This window comes from Hevea brasiliensis, chromosome 17, assembly GCF_030052815.1.
Source record: "Hevea brasiliensis isolate MT/VB/25A 57/8 chromosome 17, ASM3005281v1, whole genome shotgun sequence".
NCBI classification, from domain to species: domain Eukaryota; kingdom Viridiplantae; phylum Streptophyta; class Magnoliopsida; order Malpighiales; family Euphorbiaceae; genus Hevea; species Hevea brasiliensis.
Window position 1 is genome coordinate 3286888 of NC_079509.1, and position 14385 is coordinate 3301272.

The following is a 14385-nucleotide window of genomic DNA, read 5'->3' on the forward strand; positions in this document are numbered from 1 at the left end:
TTAAAGATTTAAACTATAATAATTATTTATAATTAATAATTTTGATATATAAAAAAATAAAAATCCAACAAATCACGTTACAAAATAGAATTAAAAAACGACTAGCTTAGCGTATTGTTTCTATTAAAAAAAAAAAAACAAAGTGGTAATGTGTTACGGCTGCTTAATGGAGATTCGTTGGGAATTGTCGGCCTTTTATTTTTTTTGAAAGAGCTTAATTTTTTTTTTTATTTCGCCTGGAAATGGGTGTAAATAATTAGGATAATCGAACCTACTCAAAGATCAGATCTGTGCAGAACAAGAGCATAAATCTAATAAAATACTATAAAAACAATTACTTTGATTGTACGTTTAACTGATCAGTAAATTCAGGGATTAAATTCATGTGCCAGTTAGTTATGTATAGTTCTAACGTAATTAATTTATACAGTCAACTAATTAAAATTTAAAAATTATATTTATTTAGAATGATTCATCATATTTTTAGTAGGATTTATTATAATATTAATAATGTATTAATTATTAGTTAAACAAGTGTACACATGAAGTTTTCACTAATTTAACCTTTAAAATTCTTTTCCGTGGATGTGTTATCAACTACCAGTCCACAAACACACGCTCTGACATAGAACTCCACGTTGGTTGACCAGCATTTGATATATTTAAATATCAAACACATATTCCCATTTCCCCAACTCTTTTCTGGGCTTTGGGAGATCTTCACTTTTCTCTCATTTTTGTCTTGCATTCTGTGTCTCTGATCGGAAACTATGGACAGGTGCCACCGGAAACAAGCCATTTTTGAATCTGAAGGTTTGCTTTTACTTCCCCTTTTTTCCCACTTCATCATTTTAAGTTTTCCTTGCTTTCCAACCTTTCATGCTTAATTCACATGGGTCCTTTTCTTCTAGTGTCTATAACAAGAATACTCACTAAAGTCTTTTCCTTGTCTTTTTTTTTTTCTATGCAGAAGTTAGCAGTATTGAATGGAAGTTCATAAACATGAGCGAACAAGAGGAAGATCTCATCTACAGAATGTATAAGCTCGTTGGAGAGAGGTAATGAGCTAATTCCCCTACCCCTTCCCCTCCTTACTTAAAATCAACTGTTTTATGAGAACATTTGGCCTAATAAATGGAGCCATTTCTGCTATTTATGAATGCAATTATAAGATAATGAGGAAAACTATATATTTTGTTATCCTTGTTCTCAATTCTAAAGGCCATAGAATTGCATTGTTCATCTTTTATTATCTTTTCAAATACACTTTACATTGTAAACGGGCTCTTTTCAGGTGGGATTTGATAGCTGGGCGAATTCCAGGCCGAAAAGCACAAGAAATAGAAAGATTTTGGATAACGAGACACCGTGAAGGATTTGTAGAGAAAAGAAAAACTGCATGGTGATAAAACGAATTTTCAAGTCCTTCAGCCACCAACTTGTAATAATGGCTTCAAATGTGTTATTCATTCAAGTCTTTTCTTCTGTATTTAATATTTATTGTTTGCCATAAAATCATGATTCATGCTTATGCAAACGTCAAGAGAACACAAAACATATGTCAGTTCAGAAGTTTATATACATACAATGTGTGAAAGAGATTATCAGATTATAAAGGAGTGACATTATGATATGTATATGTGGTGATTTGAAATCTCCAAGTTCTGCATAAGTATATTACATTGTATGGGATTTCTCTATTTAATTTATGTAGTTAGAATGACTATGATACATGTCATCAGTATACAGCAACTGGTGATGAATAATCATAAGCAATGAAAGCAAACCTTGTGAAGTTAATTAGTTCAGACAACATAACGGCGAAGATAATCCACTCTAGCTGGGTGCTTGAGTTTCATGAGCGCCTTCACTTCATACTTTCTAACCATTTCTCTTGAGATGTTTAAGTTACCAGCAATCTCCCCTAATGTTCTGTCACCTTTACCATCGAGTCCATATCTCTGTCTAATCACTAGGCTCTCCTTTGGCTTTAGAGAATCAAGCTGGAAAGGATTTTCAGACATTAATTAAAATTTTATTGATGGTAGTATGATAACAATCAATTTAAAATATGATACAAGGGAGATTAAAACAATCAGTTTTGTGCTCCTCCCGGAGGGCAATAAAAGAATATTGAACTTAGAGGCATTTTAATAAGATAAATCTCTTCCCAGGGAAATAAGAACTGCCCCTAAAATAGCAAGTTCTCAAAATCTCAGTCCTGGTGTAAATTGAGTGCGTTATGCTTATGCATCTTAATGGAAGAGGCATAAAAATAAGTGACGAAAAAAAAAAAAACACACACACACACACAAGTTAAAAACCAATTAAGATAAATAATTATAATAAAAGATTGATAGAAAATTCAACGAGCCTCGAAATAAAACCATTTGTTTACTTTTGGTTGAATGTAATATTGTAACCCTCATAAGATTTAAACAACTACAATCTATTAAAAAGAGAAATCAACACAGTACAAAAACCAAGGTTTGGGGAGGATGAATAGTTACCACATCATCAAGAGCAAGCCTTAGAAGAGCTGGTTGCCTCCAGTTATCACCTCCATCAATGTCAGCAATCCCATCGATGAGCTCTTCTTGGATAACTGCATGCCTCGAATGGAGAGAGAAAACAGGTTTTGAAGCCCTCATTACTTCATGATACCTCTCAGGGGAGATTCCCACCCTCTCAATAATCTCTTCCTCTGTTGGTTGTCTTTGAAGCTCAACCAACAACTCAAGTTTGGCCTTTTGGATCTCCACTCTTACCTGAAAAAATTGAAATTTTAATGTCACAATGTTTTCTCATTCATTGGCACGCAGCAAATATTGCAAGACCAAACCAGAATTAAAAATAGAAATTGCTCTTTCTAAATTTTTCTTTATGGTTTACTGGTTGCTTCATACATGAAGCAACAGCTAATCGAAAGTATGATAGCCGAGTGGAGGAAAAGGATCCATGTAACCTTCTCTAACTACTTTGGGACCAAGGCTTTATTGAGTTGAGTTTTACTATATTCAAACTTCCTCCTCCTTTCTGATACACAAATGCCTTTCCAAATCTTTTTAGTTCTTCGCAACCCGTCTTTAAATGGGAAAATTTTTTAGTTACTTCCCAAGCTAATGTCTTTAAATGATAAATTTTCACTTTAGTACTAACTAGACCTGGCCAAGGGGTGGTCTCAAACCGGGACCAGACCAGACAAACCTCGGCCTAGGACCGTAATCGGACAGGAACCGCCACCCTCAAGGGCTGGGCTCCCCCCCTCTTTTAATGAACCGTAACAGACCAGAACTGGAGTTTGGCGTAACAGTCCAATCCAAACCCTTTTAAGCATTGAATTGCCTTAACCCAAATTGAACTGAAACACCCGAATCAAACTGAAACCAGAACCAAGGGGAACCAGGCCTCTCCAGTCTGATTCAAGGCCCTCATCTCCATGGATCAAAATTAGCCTGAGGCCCGCTTTAGTACTGACTAACAAAAGCCTAAGATCCTTGACACTCAAAGGAACAAAAATACTTCATGTTAGTTAGAATGAAAAAAATTGGGATAAATGTAGATCATCATGCTGTTTTGAGCATGTGAAAAAAAAAAAAAAGCTTTGGTATGAAGAGAACATACTGATTCAAGGCCAAATGAGACACGTGTAAAGCTTGAGAGTGTCATTGATCGTATTATGGCATGCCTAATCCAAAAAAGACTATATGTGGAGAGCCGAAATCTCCTTTTGGGTTCAAAGCGATCAATTGCTGTAATAAGTCCTTTAACTCCTGCTTGACAAAGGTCTTGAAATCTTGGGCCATTAGCAAAGTCTTGAAAATATTTATTGATTACAAACAGTATAAGGCGTAGATTGTGCTGCAACAAATATAAATATCATAAATAAAAGTTTTTTCTTTAAAAATAGGAGACATCCTCATGTTTTAGAAGCACACTAACAATGTGTTTAATTGTTTTGACCAAAAGATGAAATTGAACAAAACTAAATGAAGTAATAAAAAGTTTAATAAATTCAACATGATATCATCTATAATATTATTGTCCTTCCATGGCCGAGTTACTTGCACTGACAGTCATTGTCATCAATGGAAATAAACTGTTACCTTGATAAGCTTGTTTCTTGCAGCTCGACCAACTTCCATCTGTTTTCTTACTTGCTCCGCATTCATATTTGTTGCCTCAGCTAATTCATCTTCAGTTGGTTCTCTTCCCAAATTTTTCTGCAAATAGTCTTTCACTTGAAGGAGTGCCTAACATAGAGACACTTGTAATTAAGCAACAGAGAATTACCAATTCTTAACCAAGAAGGCAAATGATCAATTTTCAAAATCAAAGACATATGGAGAAAGTATATACACACCTTCATGGGTTGCATTAACTTGAATAACCAGGCATGCTCTGTTGAAGGGAGAACTGGAGGTATCTTCATTTTTTTCCAATCCAAGCTAACCAAATCAGTTGAAGCAGAATACACCCTCACAAGTTCCTCAATCTTTTCATTCTCATCCTTAGCATCTGTTTTCTTCCTAATTGAAGGTACCATTTCCTCTTCCTTGGTCTTCCTCATTGCAATTCTTTTATCAAGGCTCAATCGTTTAGTTTTCGTCGCAGGGTTCCCAACAACGATTTCACTAGCTCTATTTTCTGCTTTCCTGTCACCTTCACCAGTTTTCCTTTTCCTTCGAAGACCTTTCCCAATCAAGCCATTTACATCCACATCAGAAGTATCAGCTGCAGGGCTAATCTTGTATAAATTCTCGAGCTTGGCGGCAGCTTCATTGTAATCCACTTCCAAGGTGCTTGAAGACACTTCATTGGTAGTTTTTCCTCTTCTCTTCTTCCCTTTGGGTGTCTCTATAGGCAATGGGATTTGCTCACGAGGTGCAATCAAAGCTATGTTATTGGATTTATCTTCTTTAAATGCCACAATCAATGGTCTTTTTACGGTGGATTTGTAATTTGAAAATTTTGTGCTCAATCCTAGTGGTGTACAAGCAGCTGAGCTGGAAGCAGTTACCACTCCCATGCCAAGTTTCTAGTGAGAATTTTAAGGGATTGTGAAGACTTACGCTCTCACTGCACAAACACTGAAAAAAACAACAATGCTGTTAGCGAGAATTCATCCACTTTCAGTTGGCATGACATACGAGTACAAGCACACACTTACAGTTCATAAATTAAGGGTGTTTAGGGTGGATGATTGGATTACATAATCTGAAAATTTGAAAGCAATTAAATGGTGATTGCTTTAGCAGTTCTCAATATCCATTACGCTCTAACATAAATAAATGTGCATATACTTTCTTTCTGTTTATCCCTGTTCTCGCAATGACCTTCTCTTTCTATCAACCCTCTTTAAATTCCTTGTCGAGATAAAGCATTTCCTTATTTTAATTTTAAAGTTTAACATAATCCAAATTGTTAACTTGATTGAACCAGCCTCAACATTTTCTTGCATTCTGATCAGGAACCCACACGTACAAAAAAAAAACTAAAAAATTTGAGGAGATAAACTATCTAAATTACCAGGAAAAAAAAAAAGAATCAACGATCAACTAACCACATCAAGTAGATCAGAATTTTTACAGCAAGCCAGAAAAAACATCAAAGCTAGCATGCACAGCAAACCAGAAGCAAAATAAAACAAATGAAAAGCAAAAATCCACAAGAAATTAACATCTCTAACTAGAAATCAAAAAGATTTTGCAATAATCACGCCATACAGCACTAAATCACTCCATAAAACAGGGAAAAAAGAAATATATAGAAAATCAAACCTTTATGGACAGAGCAAAACCTACACCAAACTTCCCAGATAACGCATGCAGAATCTTCAATTTACAGATCTAGTGATTTCTGGAACAATCGCACAAAACAGAAAGAACACAGAATCTAAAATATAAATATTTTGAGCTTTAATTAGGAATCATAAACACGAAAATTACGGCGTCCACGAGTAATTTCTCTGAATAATCAACGGCTAGAAACATTGGTTTTATCGTATCAACGGTGAAAAACTTGACAAGTAAGATACTGGAAGAGCCGAAGGAAGGAGACGACGTGGCGAGATGTAAAGCAAGAAATAGTACCTCTAGGGTCTGGCGTGGCCACTTTAGACTGGTGGAGGAGATATTTGAAGGAATTTATGGATCATGTTTATAACACGTGGGTGATTCTCATTCGAAATAAGGTACGAGATGTGGCTTGTAGGGTCCCGTAAATGTGGTGGTCTAGGGTGTTCTTACGTTTCCTAATCGCAGCCAATAAAAATGTAAATAAATTTTCAAAATTATTATGTATGAATTATTTTTATTTTTGTTCTTAATTTGGGGATAAAAGGTACTCCATTGGACAGGAGGGAACTTGTTCTTGCCTCATCACATAGCCTTATCGTACATGGTCAACGTCTCGATTTGTATTTTAATATTTTAAAAATACATTATTTATTGTTTTCTTAATTATAATCTAATAACTTTAATATTAATCCATATATCTAAAAATTTTTTAATAATTAAAAATATTTATTTTAAATTACTATAAAATTAAAATGGAAGTATCCTCACCCCAACTCTGAAATTTTTTTTTTTTTAATTGTTCCATCTCTGTCCCAGTAGGCAATGGGGCAAATATAGAAATAACAAAATTGAGCTCTATTTTATGAGAAATTATTTAAATTTTTTACATATATAAATTTTTTTTATTTTTTATATTATAAAATTAATATTAAAAAAAAAAGAATGCTGTTTTTATGTACTTGTTAAATATTATATAATTTTATTTCTCTTGTCCCTTTGTCAGCAATATTTTAGCGTTTTCTATCAACAGTGAGAAGAGGGATAGGTGACCGATATGGATTGGACTGGGCCAGACCACCAGTTCAATAAGAAGTAGAGTTAAGCCCTTCAATCTAGCCATCTATAGTCAGGCCCCCACTACGTAAAATTTTTGAATATTTTTATAGATTTATAAATATATATATATATATATATATATATATATATATATAACTGATAAATTATAATTCAAAATTAAGATTTAATTATTAATAAGTAAATATATCTATTAATAAACAGACATGTCAATTCTATACAAATAGTCACAACTGTTTGTATAGGTATCTGTTAATAAACAGACATGTCAATTATATACAAAAAGTTACAACTGTTTGTATAGATGTCTGTTAATAAACAGACATGTCTATTATATACAAATAGTCACAACTGTTTGTATAGGTGTTTGTTAATAAACAGATATGTCTTTTACACAAACAGTTATATCTATTGAAAATATATAGATGTGTCTATCTAGAAAATGTGCTATAACTTTTCATTATTTGTAAATATGGATGAGTTTTTTAATCCAGACATATATATTACTTCTATTTCTTCTTCTTTTCTTCTAGTCTCTCTAAATTCAGTTCGTATAAAGAGTTATTAAGGAAAATCTTCAGGAGTTACTGTTTGCAGATTTCAGGCTTTATTGTATCCTGGAGGTATATTGCCATAACTTTGTAGTAATCTAGTGGGGGCAATTAATATCTTAAAGATAGTGATTCATCACACCTCAAAGCCTATTATACACCCACTGCCCTCAACAATTTTAAGGTATTAATCACAATGGAGTCCAAGGCTGTTTCCGTGATGAATCAAGAGTTCGTGAAACTTGATCGTTTTGATGGGACAAACTATGTTCGCTGGAAAGACAAGATGCTATTATTACTCACCACATTGAATATTTCTTATATACTTGATCCAAGTCTGCCTGCCATTTCACCACCAACTCCAGAAGATTCTGAACAAGTGAAAGCAGATCGAGACAAACGTGAAGAAGATGAATTGCTATGCAGAGGTCATATTCTTAACAACTTGTCAGATAGGCTATATGATCTATTTACTTCTGTCAAGTCTCCAATGGAAATCTGGAAATCATTGGAGTTCAAATACAAATTAGAAAAAACAAGGTGTGGATAAACTTCTCATCATGAAATATTTTGAATTCCAAATGGTTGATAATATATCAGTTATGGATCAAGTCTATGAGTTACACGTCCTTGTTTCAAAACTTAAAGATTTGAAAGTGATAGTTCCTTAATCAATGCAAATAGGAGGAATAATAGCAAAACTTCCTCCTAGTTGGAATGATTATAGGAAGAAATTACTGCATACCACAGAAGATTTTTCTCTTGAACAGATTCAGAAACACTTGCTCATTGAAGAAGAGACAAGAAATCATGATAAGAAATTTGTTTTTGAATCTACTACAAAAGTTAATTTTGTATAAGGAAATCAGAATTTTCAAAAGAAAAATTCTGAAAGTAAGAGAAAGTTTTCTGAAGCAGCAGGCAACAGTACTAGTTATGGTAGCAACAGCAAATCCAAAAAAGGAAGAACTTGTTACAATTGTGGCAATAAAGGGCATTATAAATGTGAATGCAGGTTTCTAAAGAAACATAAGAAAGAAGATACGAATAATAGTGCTTAGAATTCCAACAAAGCAAATATAGTTGAATAAATTATTGAATTGATTGCAATAATATCATATTTGCATATTGGAATGGTAACAGAACTCAATATGGCTACAACAACCAAAACTAATGATTGGCGGTATGATTCTGGGGCTACTGTTCATGTTTGCAATGACAAAACTCAATTTAAAAATTATGAAGAAGTTGTAGATGGGCAGAAAGTTCTAATGGGAAATCATGATTCCGCTAAAGTGGTGGGGAAAAGGAAGTTTTGAATTAAACTTCACTTCTGGAAAGAAGCTATTATTAGTAAATATGTTGTATGTGCCAGAAATAAGGAAAAATCTTGTGTCTGCTAGTCTATTGTGTAAAAAAGATTATAAGACTGTTTTGCAGTCTGATAAAATAATTGTGTCCATAAATGAACTAGTTGTGGGAAAAGGTTACTCATATGATGGAATGTTTAAACACAGTATTAATAATAATATGAATATTTCTATTTATACTGTTGAGTCATCTTTATCTTTATGGCATGATCGTTTAGTACATATTAGTTTTAGATCTTTAAAATTTATGGCTAAACATGGTTTAATTTTATATATAGATAACAATAAAAAATCTTGTAAAATCTGTATACAAGCAAAAATGATTAAGAAATATTTTTCAAAAGTTGAAAGATCTTCTAAGTTATTAGAACTTGTGCATTCTGATATTTGTGAATTAAATGGAATATTGACAAAAAGATGAAATATGTATTTTATAATTTTCATAGATGATTTCTCCAAATATACTTATGTTTATTTAATGAAAAATAAAGATCAAGCATTCCAAATGTTTTAGATTTATTAATTTGAAGTTGAGAATCAAAAAGAAAAAAAAAATGAAAATTTTGAGAAGTGACAGAGGTGGTGAGTACTTTTCCATTGAATTTTCTTCATTTTGTGAAGAAAATGGAATTATACATCAAATTAGTGCACCCTATACACCAAATTAGTGCACCTTATACACCACAACAAAATGGGTTGGCAGAAAGAAAGAATAAAACCTTAGTAGATATGCTTAATTCTATGCTTGTGAAATCTAATTTGCCAACAAACTTATGGGGAGAAGCTTTACTTACTGCTTATCACTTACATAATAGAATTCTCTCTAGAAAATTTAAGATTTCTCCATATGAATTATGGAAAAATAGAAAACCTAATTTGAACTATTTAAGAGTATGGGGCTGTTTGGCATATTATAGAGTTCCAAATCCTAAAAGGACTAAATTAGGTCCTAGAGCTTTGAAAGGAGTTTTTGTTGGTTATGCTGAAAATTCTAAAGCTTATAAAATTTTAAATTTAGACTCAAATATAATTGTAGAATCTAGATATGTTGAATTTATTGAAAATAAATTTCATAATGACCCTATACATGAGCCTATGAACAGTTCAAGTCAAAGCAATGGTTCTAGTATTGATATTGATTTTGAATCGACTTCTAATAACAAAAGAAAGTTAGATTCTTCTAATAAAATTAGAAGAAGTCAACGTATTAGAAAAGAAAAGAATTTACATCTAGATTTTATATCTTCTCAGGCTATTGTTTTTCTAGTAGAAGACAATAGGTCAGTTGTACTTAACAAAATACCAATTTTGTTAAGCGTAAAAGATGATCCTAAAACATTTCAAGAGGCAATGATTACAAGGGATGTGGCTTTTTGAAAAGAGGCAATCAATGATGAAATAGATTCATTATTATTTAATAATACATGGGTTCTAGTTGATTTGCCACCTGGTTCCAAACCAATAGGATGTAAATGGGTTTTCAGAAAAAAATATAAAAAAGATGGATCGATTCAAACTTTTAAAGCTAGATTGGTTGCAAAGGGTTTTAAACAAAAAAAGGGAATTGACTACTTTGATACATATGCACTAGTGGCTAGAATAACATCTATTAGAGTACTTTTATCTTTAGCATCAATATATAATTTATAAGTACATTAAATGGATGTTAATACAGCCTTTCTAAATGGTGACTTAGAAGAAAAAGTATATATGGAGCAACCAGAAGGATTTGTTCTGCCAAGGAATGAAAGAAAAGTTTGTAAATTAATTAAATCTTTATATGGTTTGAAACAAGCACCGAAACAATGGCATAAAAAATTTGATTATGCAATTTTGGAATATGGCTTTAAACATAATAGAGCTGATAAATTTATTTATTCCAAGTTTACAGATGATTTTGGTGTGATAATTTGTCTTTATGTTGATGACATGCTTATAATTGGAACAAATATGAAAGGTGTGAATGATACAAAGAAGTATCTAACCTTAAAATTTAAAATGAAAGATTTAAAAGAGGTAGATACAATCTCAGGTATTAAAGTAAAAAAACATAGTGGGGGTTTTGCTCTTTACCAATCTTATTATATTGAGAAAATATTAAATAAATTTAATTATTTAAAAGTCAAAGAAGCAAAAACTCCATATGATGTTTCTTCCAAATTAACTAAAAATTCTGACAGGGCATTTGCTCAAATTGAGTATGCTAGTGCAATTGGTAGCTTAATGTATGCTATGCATTGCACTAGACCTCATATTACTTTTGCAGTATATAAATTATCAAGATATATACACTAGTAAGCCTAGTATTGAACATTGAAAAGCAATTTCAAGAGTTCTTGGTTATTTAAAAAGAACTATAAACTTTATTTTATAATAAATTTCCAATTGTGTTAGAAGGTTATACAGATGCTAGCTGAATAACTAGTATTAATGATAATCAATCAACTTTCGGTTGGGTTTTTACCTTAGGAGAATGTGCTATTTCTTAGGCATCAAAGAAACAAACTTGTATAACCCATTCTACAATGGAATCAGAATTTATAGCTCTAGCAGCAGCTGGTAAGGAGGCAGAATGGATGAGAAATTTTTTACTATATATTAAGTTGGGGCCACAACCGATGCCTGCTGTTTCCTCATAATGTGATAGTCAAGCAACAATGTCTAGAGCTTATAATAAAATTTATAATTGAAAGTCTAGACATATTAGCTTAAGACATGAGTATGTGAGACAATTAATCTCTGATGGAATTATTACTATTACTTATGTCAAGTCTTATAATAATCTGGCAGATCCGTTTACAAAAGAGCTCTTGAGAGATATGATAAAAAATACGTGTGCTGGATTAGGATTAAAAATATTTCATTAAATTTACTAATGATGGGAACCCTACTTTATAGTATTATTACTAAATAAAGTTTAAAGGGTAATAATAAGTCATTAGTAAATATTGTAATTAAGTTCTTAGTGTACTAAGTTAATGGAATGAGGATGAGTATTTATACTCTTAATGAAGTTTAAAATTATTACAAATAAAACTTCACCTATGTGAACATAAGAAGTGGTGCCGCTTCAACAAAAGTGAGAATAACTTTTGTAAATGTTCATGAAAACAAGAGGTAGCACAAGGCCATATTTGTGCTAAAATTTTAGTGAACTTTTTAAGTCGAACTAATTGATTCGTGTGTGTAGTATTTATGGTTTTATTTAATAGGAATCTAGGTTTAAGTTAAGGCCACCATGATTTCTTTAGAACTTTAAAATACTTACACTAAGAAAAAGTTTAAATCGAAAGATACTTTACATTATGTATGAAACAATGGGATCTAATAATACAAGCTAAGTGGGAGATTGTTATAAATAGCTTGTATGTTAGACAGTATGGAGAGAAAAAATTTCTATATTGTTAAAATATAAGAAAGTGAAGGAATGGTAAGAGTGAAATATGTATAGAATTATATATATATAATTCAATATATATTATTCTATTATGGCACTTGGCATATATATATGTAAAATAAAATAATTATCTTATTTTAATTTTTGTAAATAAATTACAAACAGATGTGTTTATTAATAAGTAGATATGTCTATTAATAAACAGACATGTCAATACTATACAAACAGTCATAACTGTTTGTATAGGTGTCTGTTAATAAACAGACATGTCAATTTTATACAAACAGTCACAACTGTTTGGATAGGTGTCTGTTAATAAACAGACATGTCTATTCTATACAAAAAGTCACAACTGTTTGTATAGGTGTCTGTTAATAAACAGACATATATATTCTATATAAACAGTCACAACTATTTGTATAGGTGTCTGTTAATAAACAAATATGTCTTTTACACAAACAGTTATATCTATTGAAGATAGATAAATGTGTTTGTAACACTCCTATATGCATAGCTATGTGTAATTTATTGTTTCGGTGACCGGTGTCGGTCCGGACAATTAAGGGGATTAGAATCACAATTAAGACACCTAGAAAAACCCTGAATGAAAATTTATAGTGATTACCAGTTAGTTAAGTATAAACAAGAAAAACAAAGCATAAAAAGTTAAATGAGCCGATGGTCACAGCGATGGGTGACCTTACCGGAAAGTGACTGCGAGGTCAGTCCTAACCCTAAGTTTGAACAGAAAATTGTGACACTGCGGTCCTAAGGACTATTGCAAACCTAGTGGAAAAGAGAAAATCATGGAAAAGAGCTGATAAGTAAGACAAATAATTAGGTCAAGACTCCGGAAGAAACGCCGAATTACTTGCAAACCGGATCAAATCGGCGAGGGACAAATTGGTCAATTCACCCTTAGAGATGACTCCTGACCTAACTGTTCAATAAAATTGGAGAAATGAAAATTTCAGAATATAGAATTAAATTAAAGAACTATGGAAAAATAAAGGAAAAAGAAAAAGAAATGAAAATATGTTTATTACATCACCTTAGTGACCTCACTATGATGTCAAAAATGAAATTCATTTAATTGATTTTTGACTAAGTCAATTTTAGAATTATTAATGCATAAAATGAAAAAAGAAAATGTAAAAGACCCATCTTCTTCTTGTGTGCCGTAGCTCTCTCTCTCTCTTTTCTCTCTCTCTAATTTTCCACCATGAAAGCTTATGTGCAAGCTTCCTAAACCCTAAATTCCACCATGAATTCTCTAAATTTCCTAATCAAAACTTGATTTTAAGTCTTGGAAAGAAGAGTGAAAGAGAAAGAAAGAAGAAAAAATTGAAGAAATTGAAGATTCAAGAAACTTCATTCAAGGTTAGTGATTAATCACCTAATTTCTCTTTAGAATTTTGTTTATGTGCGTGAATTAGTTTATAAATTATGGAGAAATTAAACAAATCAAATAGGTGAGACCAATTAGGGAAATTCGGCCTACACTAGAGGAACTAAGATTTTCTTGAGTTTGATGCAATTGAACATATGATTAAGTCAAATTAAGTGTATATAAGAATGTTATGCACTTTAATTGTGTCAATTGCATAAGTTGTCAAATTTAGGATTCTTGAGCCATAAGAAATTGGGAGAAAAATTGGAGAAAATAGTCAATTGATGCAAATGACCTTAATTAAGGTTAGAAATGATCAATTGTGACCAATTGTGATGTGTTTGAATGAATAGAAATGAAATGCAATTCGGATTTGTGAAGGGTTCTAATCTGGCAGTTTGACCTAGGTCCCTTTCAGGGACCAAAAATAAAATTTTACCAACCCAATTGGTGTGAGGCCAATTAGGAATGAAAATAGACACATAATGACACATTTTTCATGTAGAAACCATGCCCAGAAAATTACATTAATATAGTGAACAATTAGGTCAAATCAGGGTAATGTGCACTGCCACTGTATAGAAATGACCAAATGAATAGTGTTTGTTCATTTGGTCATAACTTGGCCTAGACAGGTCTAAATGACCTGATTTTTGTGGAATTGGAATGATATGACATAGCACTACAACTTTCATGAAGAACACCAACCCAAATTCTGCCCATAACCAAATCATTTTGCCAACCAAAGTTGGTATCTCAAAATTGCCAAAACCAAGAAAGTGCCCAGAATTCTGGGTTTGAACTA

General features: G+C 32.0%; 2 protein-coding genes across 5 annotated transcripts; one reads left to right on the forward strand and one right to left on the reverse strand.

The window, feature by feature from the left end:
- Positions 1-271: 271 nt before the first annotated feature.
- LOC110637509 (transcription factor TRY-like) lies at positions 272-1637 on the forward strand. Its single transcript, XM_021787644.2, has 3 exons — positions 272-813; positions 971-1058; positions 1295-1637. The coding sequence occupies exons 1-3, from the start codon at positions 771-773 to the stop codon at positions 1404-1406; spliced, it is 243 nt and encodes an 80-aa protein (XP_021643336.1). The 5' UTR covers positions 272-770; the 3' UTR covers positions 1407-1637.
- On the reverse strand, positions 1591-6065 carry LOC110637508 (RNA polymerase sigma factor sigE, chloroplastic/mitochondrial). Of its 4 annotated transcripts, none has more exons than XM_058139244.1 (6): positions 5781-6057; positions 4364-5090; positions 4107-4223; positions 3625-3861; positions 2511-2768; positions 1591-2003 (listed from the first exon to the last, which is right to left on the reverse strand). In XM_058139244.1, the coding sequence occupies exons 2-6, from the start codon at positions 5027-5029 to the stop codon at positions 1806-1808; spliced, it is 1476 nt and encodes a 491-aa protein (XP_057995227.1). In that variant the 5' UTR covers positions 5030-5090; positions 5781-6057; the 3' UTR covers positions 1591-1805. The 4 variants fall into 4 exon arrangements, with proteins under 4 accessions (XP_057995227.1, XP_021643334.2, XP_057995229.1 ...); XM_021787642.2 differs by having other exon boundaries at positions 4107-4253; positions 5781-6047; XM_058139246.1 differs by lacking the exon at positions 3625-3861 and having other exon boundaries at positions 5781-6065.
- Positions 6066-14385: the final 8320 nt, after the last annotated feature.

Excerpts from the sequence above, each read along its gene's own strand:
- LOC110637509 (XM_021787644.2), top strand. The coding sequence starts at position 771 with ATGGACAGGTGCCACCGGAAACAAGCCATTTTTGAATCTGAAG. Across the intron at positions 814-970 it reads AGCCATTTTTGAATCTGAAG|AAGTTAGCAGTATTGAATGG; the intron begins GTTTGCTTTTAC and ends TTTTCTATGCAG. Across the intron at positions 1,059-1,294 it reads TATAAGCTCGTTGGAGAGAG|GTGGGATTTGATAGCTGGGC; the intron begins GTAATGAGCTAA and ends GGCTCTTTTCAG.
- LOC110637508 (XM_021787642.2), bottom strand. The coding sequence starts at position 5,029 with ATGGGAGTGGTAACTGCTTCCAGCTCAGCTGCTTGTACACCACTAGGA. Across the intron at positions 4,254-4,363 it reads AGTTAATGCAACCCATGAAG|GCACTCCTTCAAGTGAAAGA; the intron begins GTGTGTATATAC and ends TCTCTATGTTAG. Across the intron at positions 3,862-4,106 it reads CAAGAAACAAGCTTATCAAG|CACAATCTACGCCTTATACT; the intron begins GTAACAGTTTAT and ends TATTTGTTGCAG.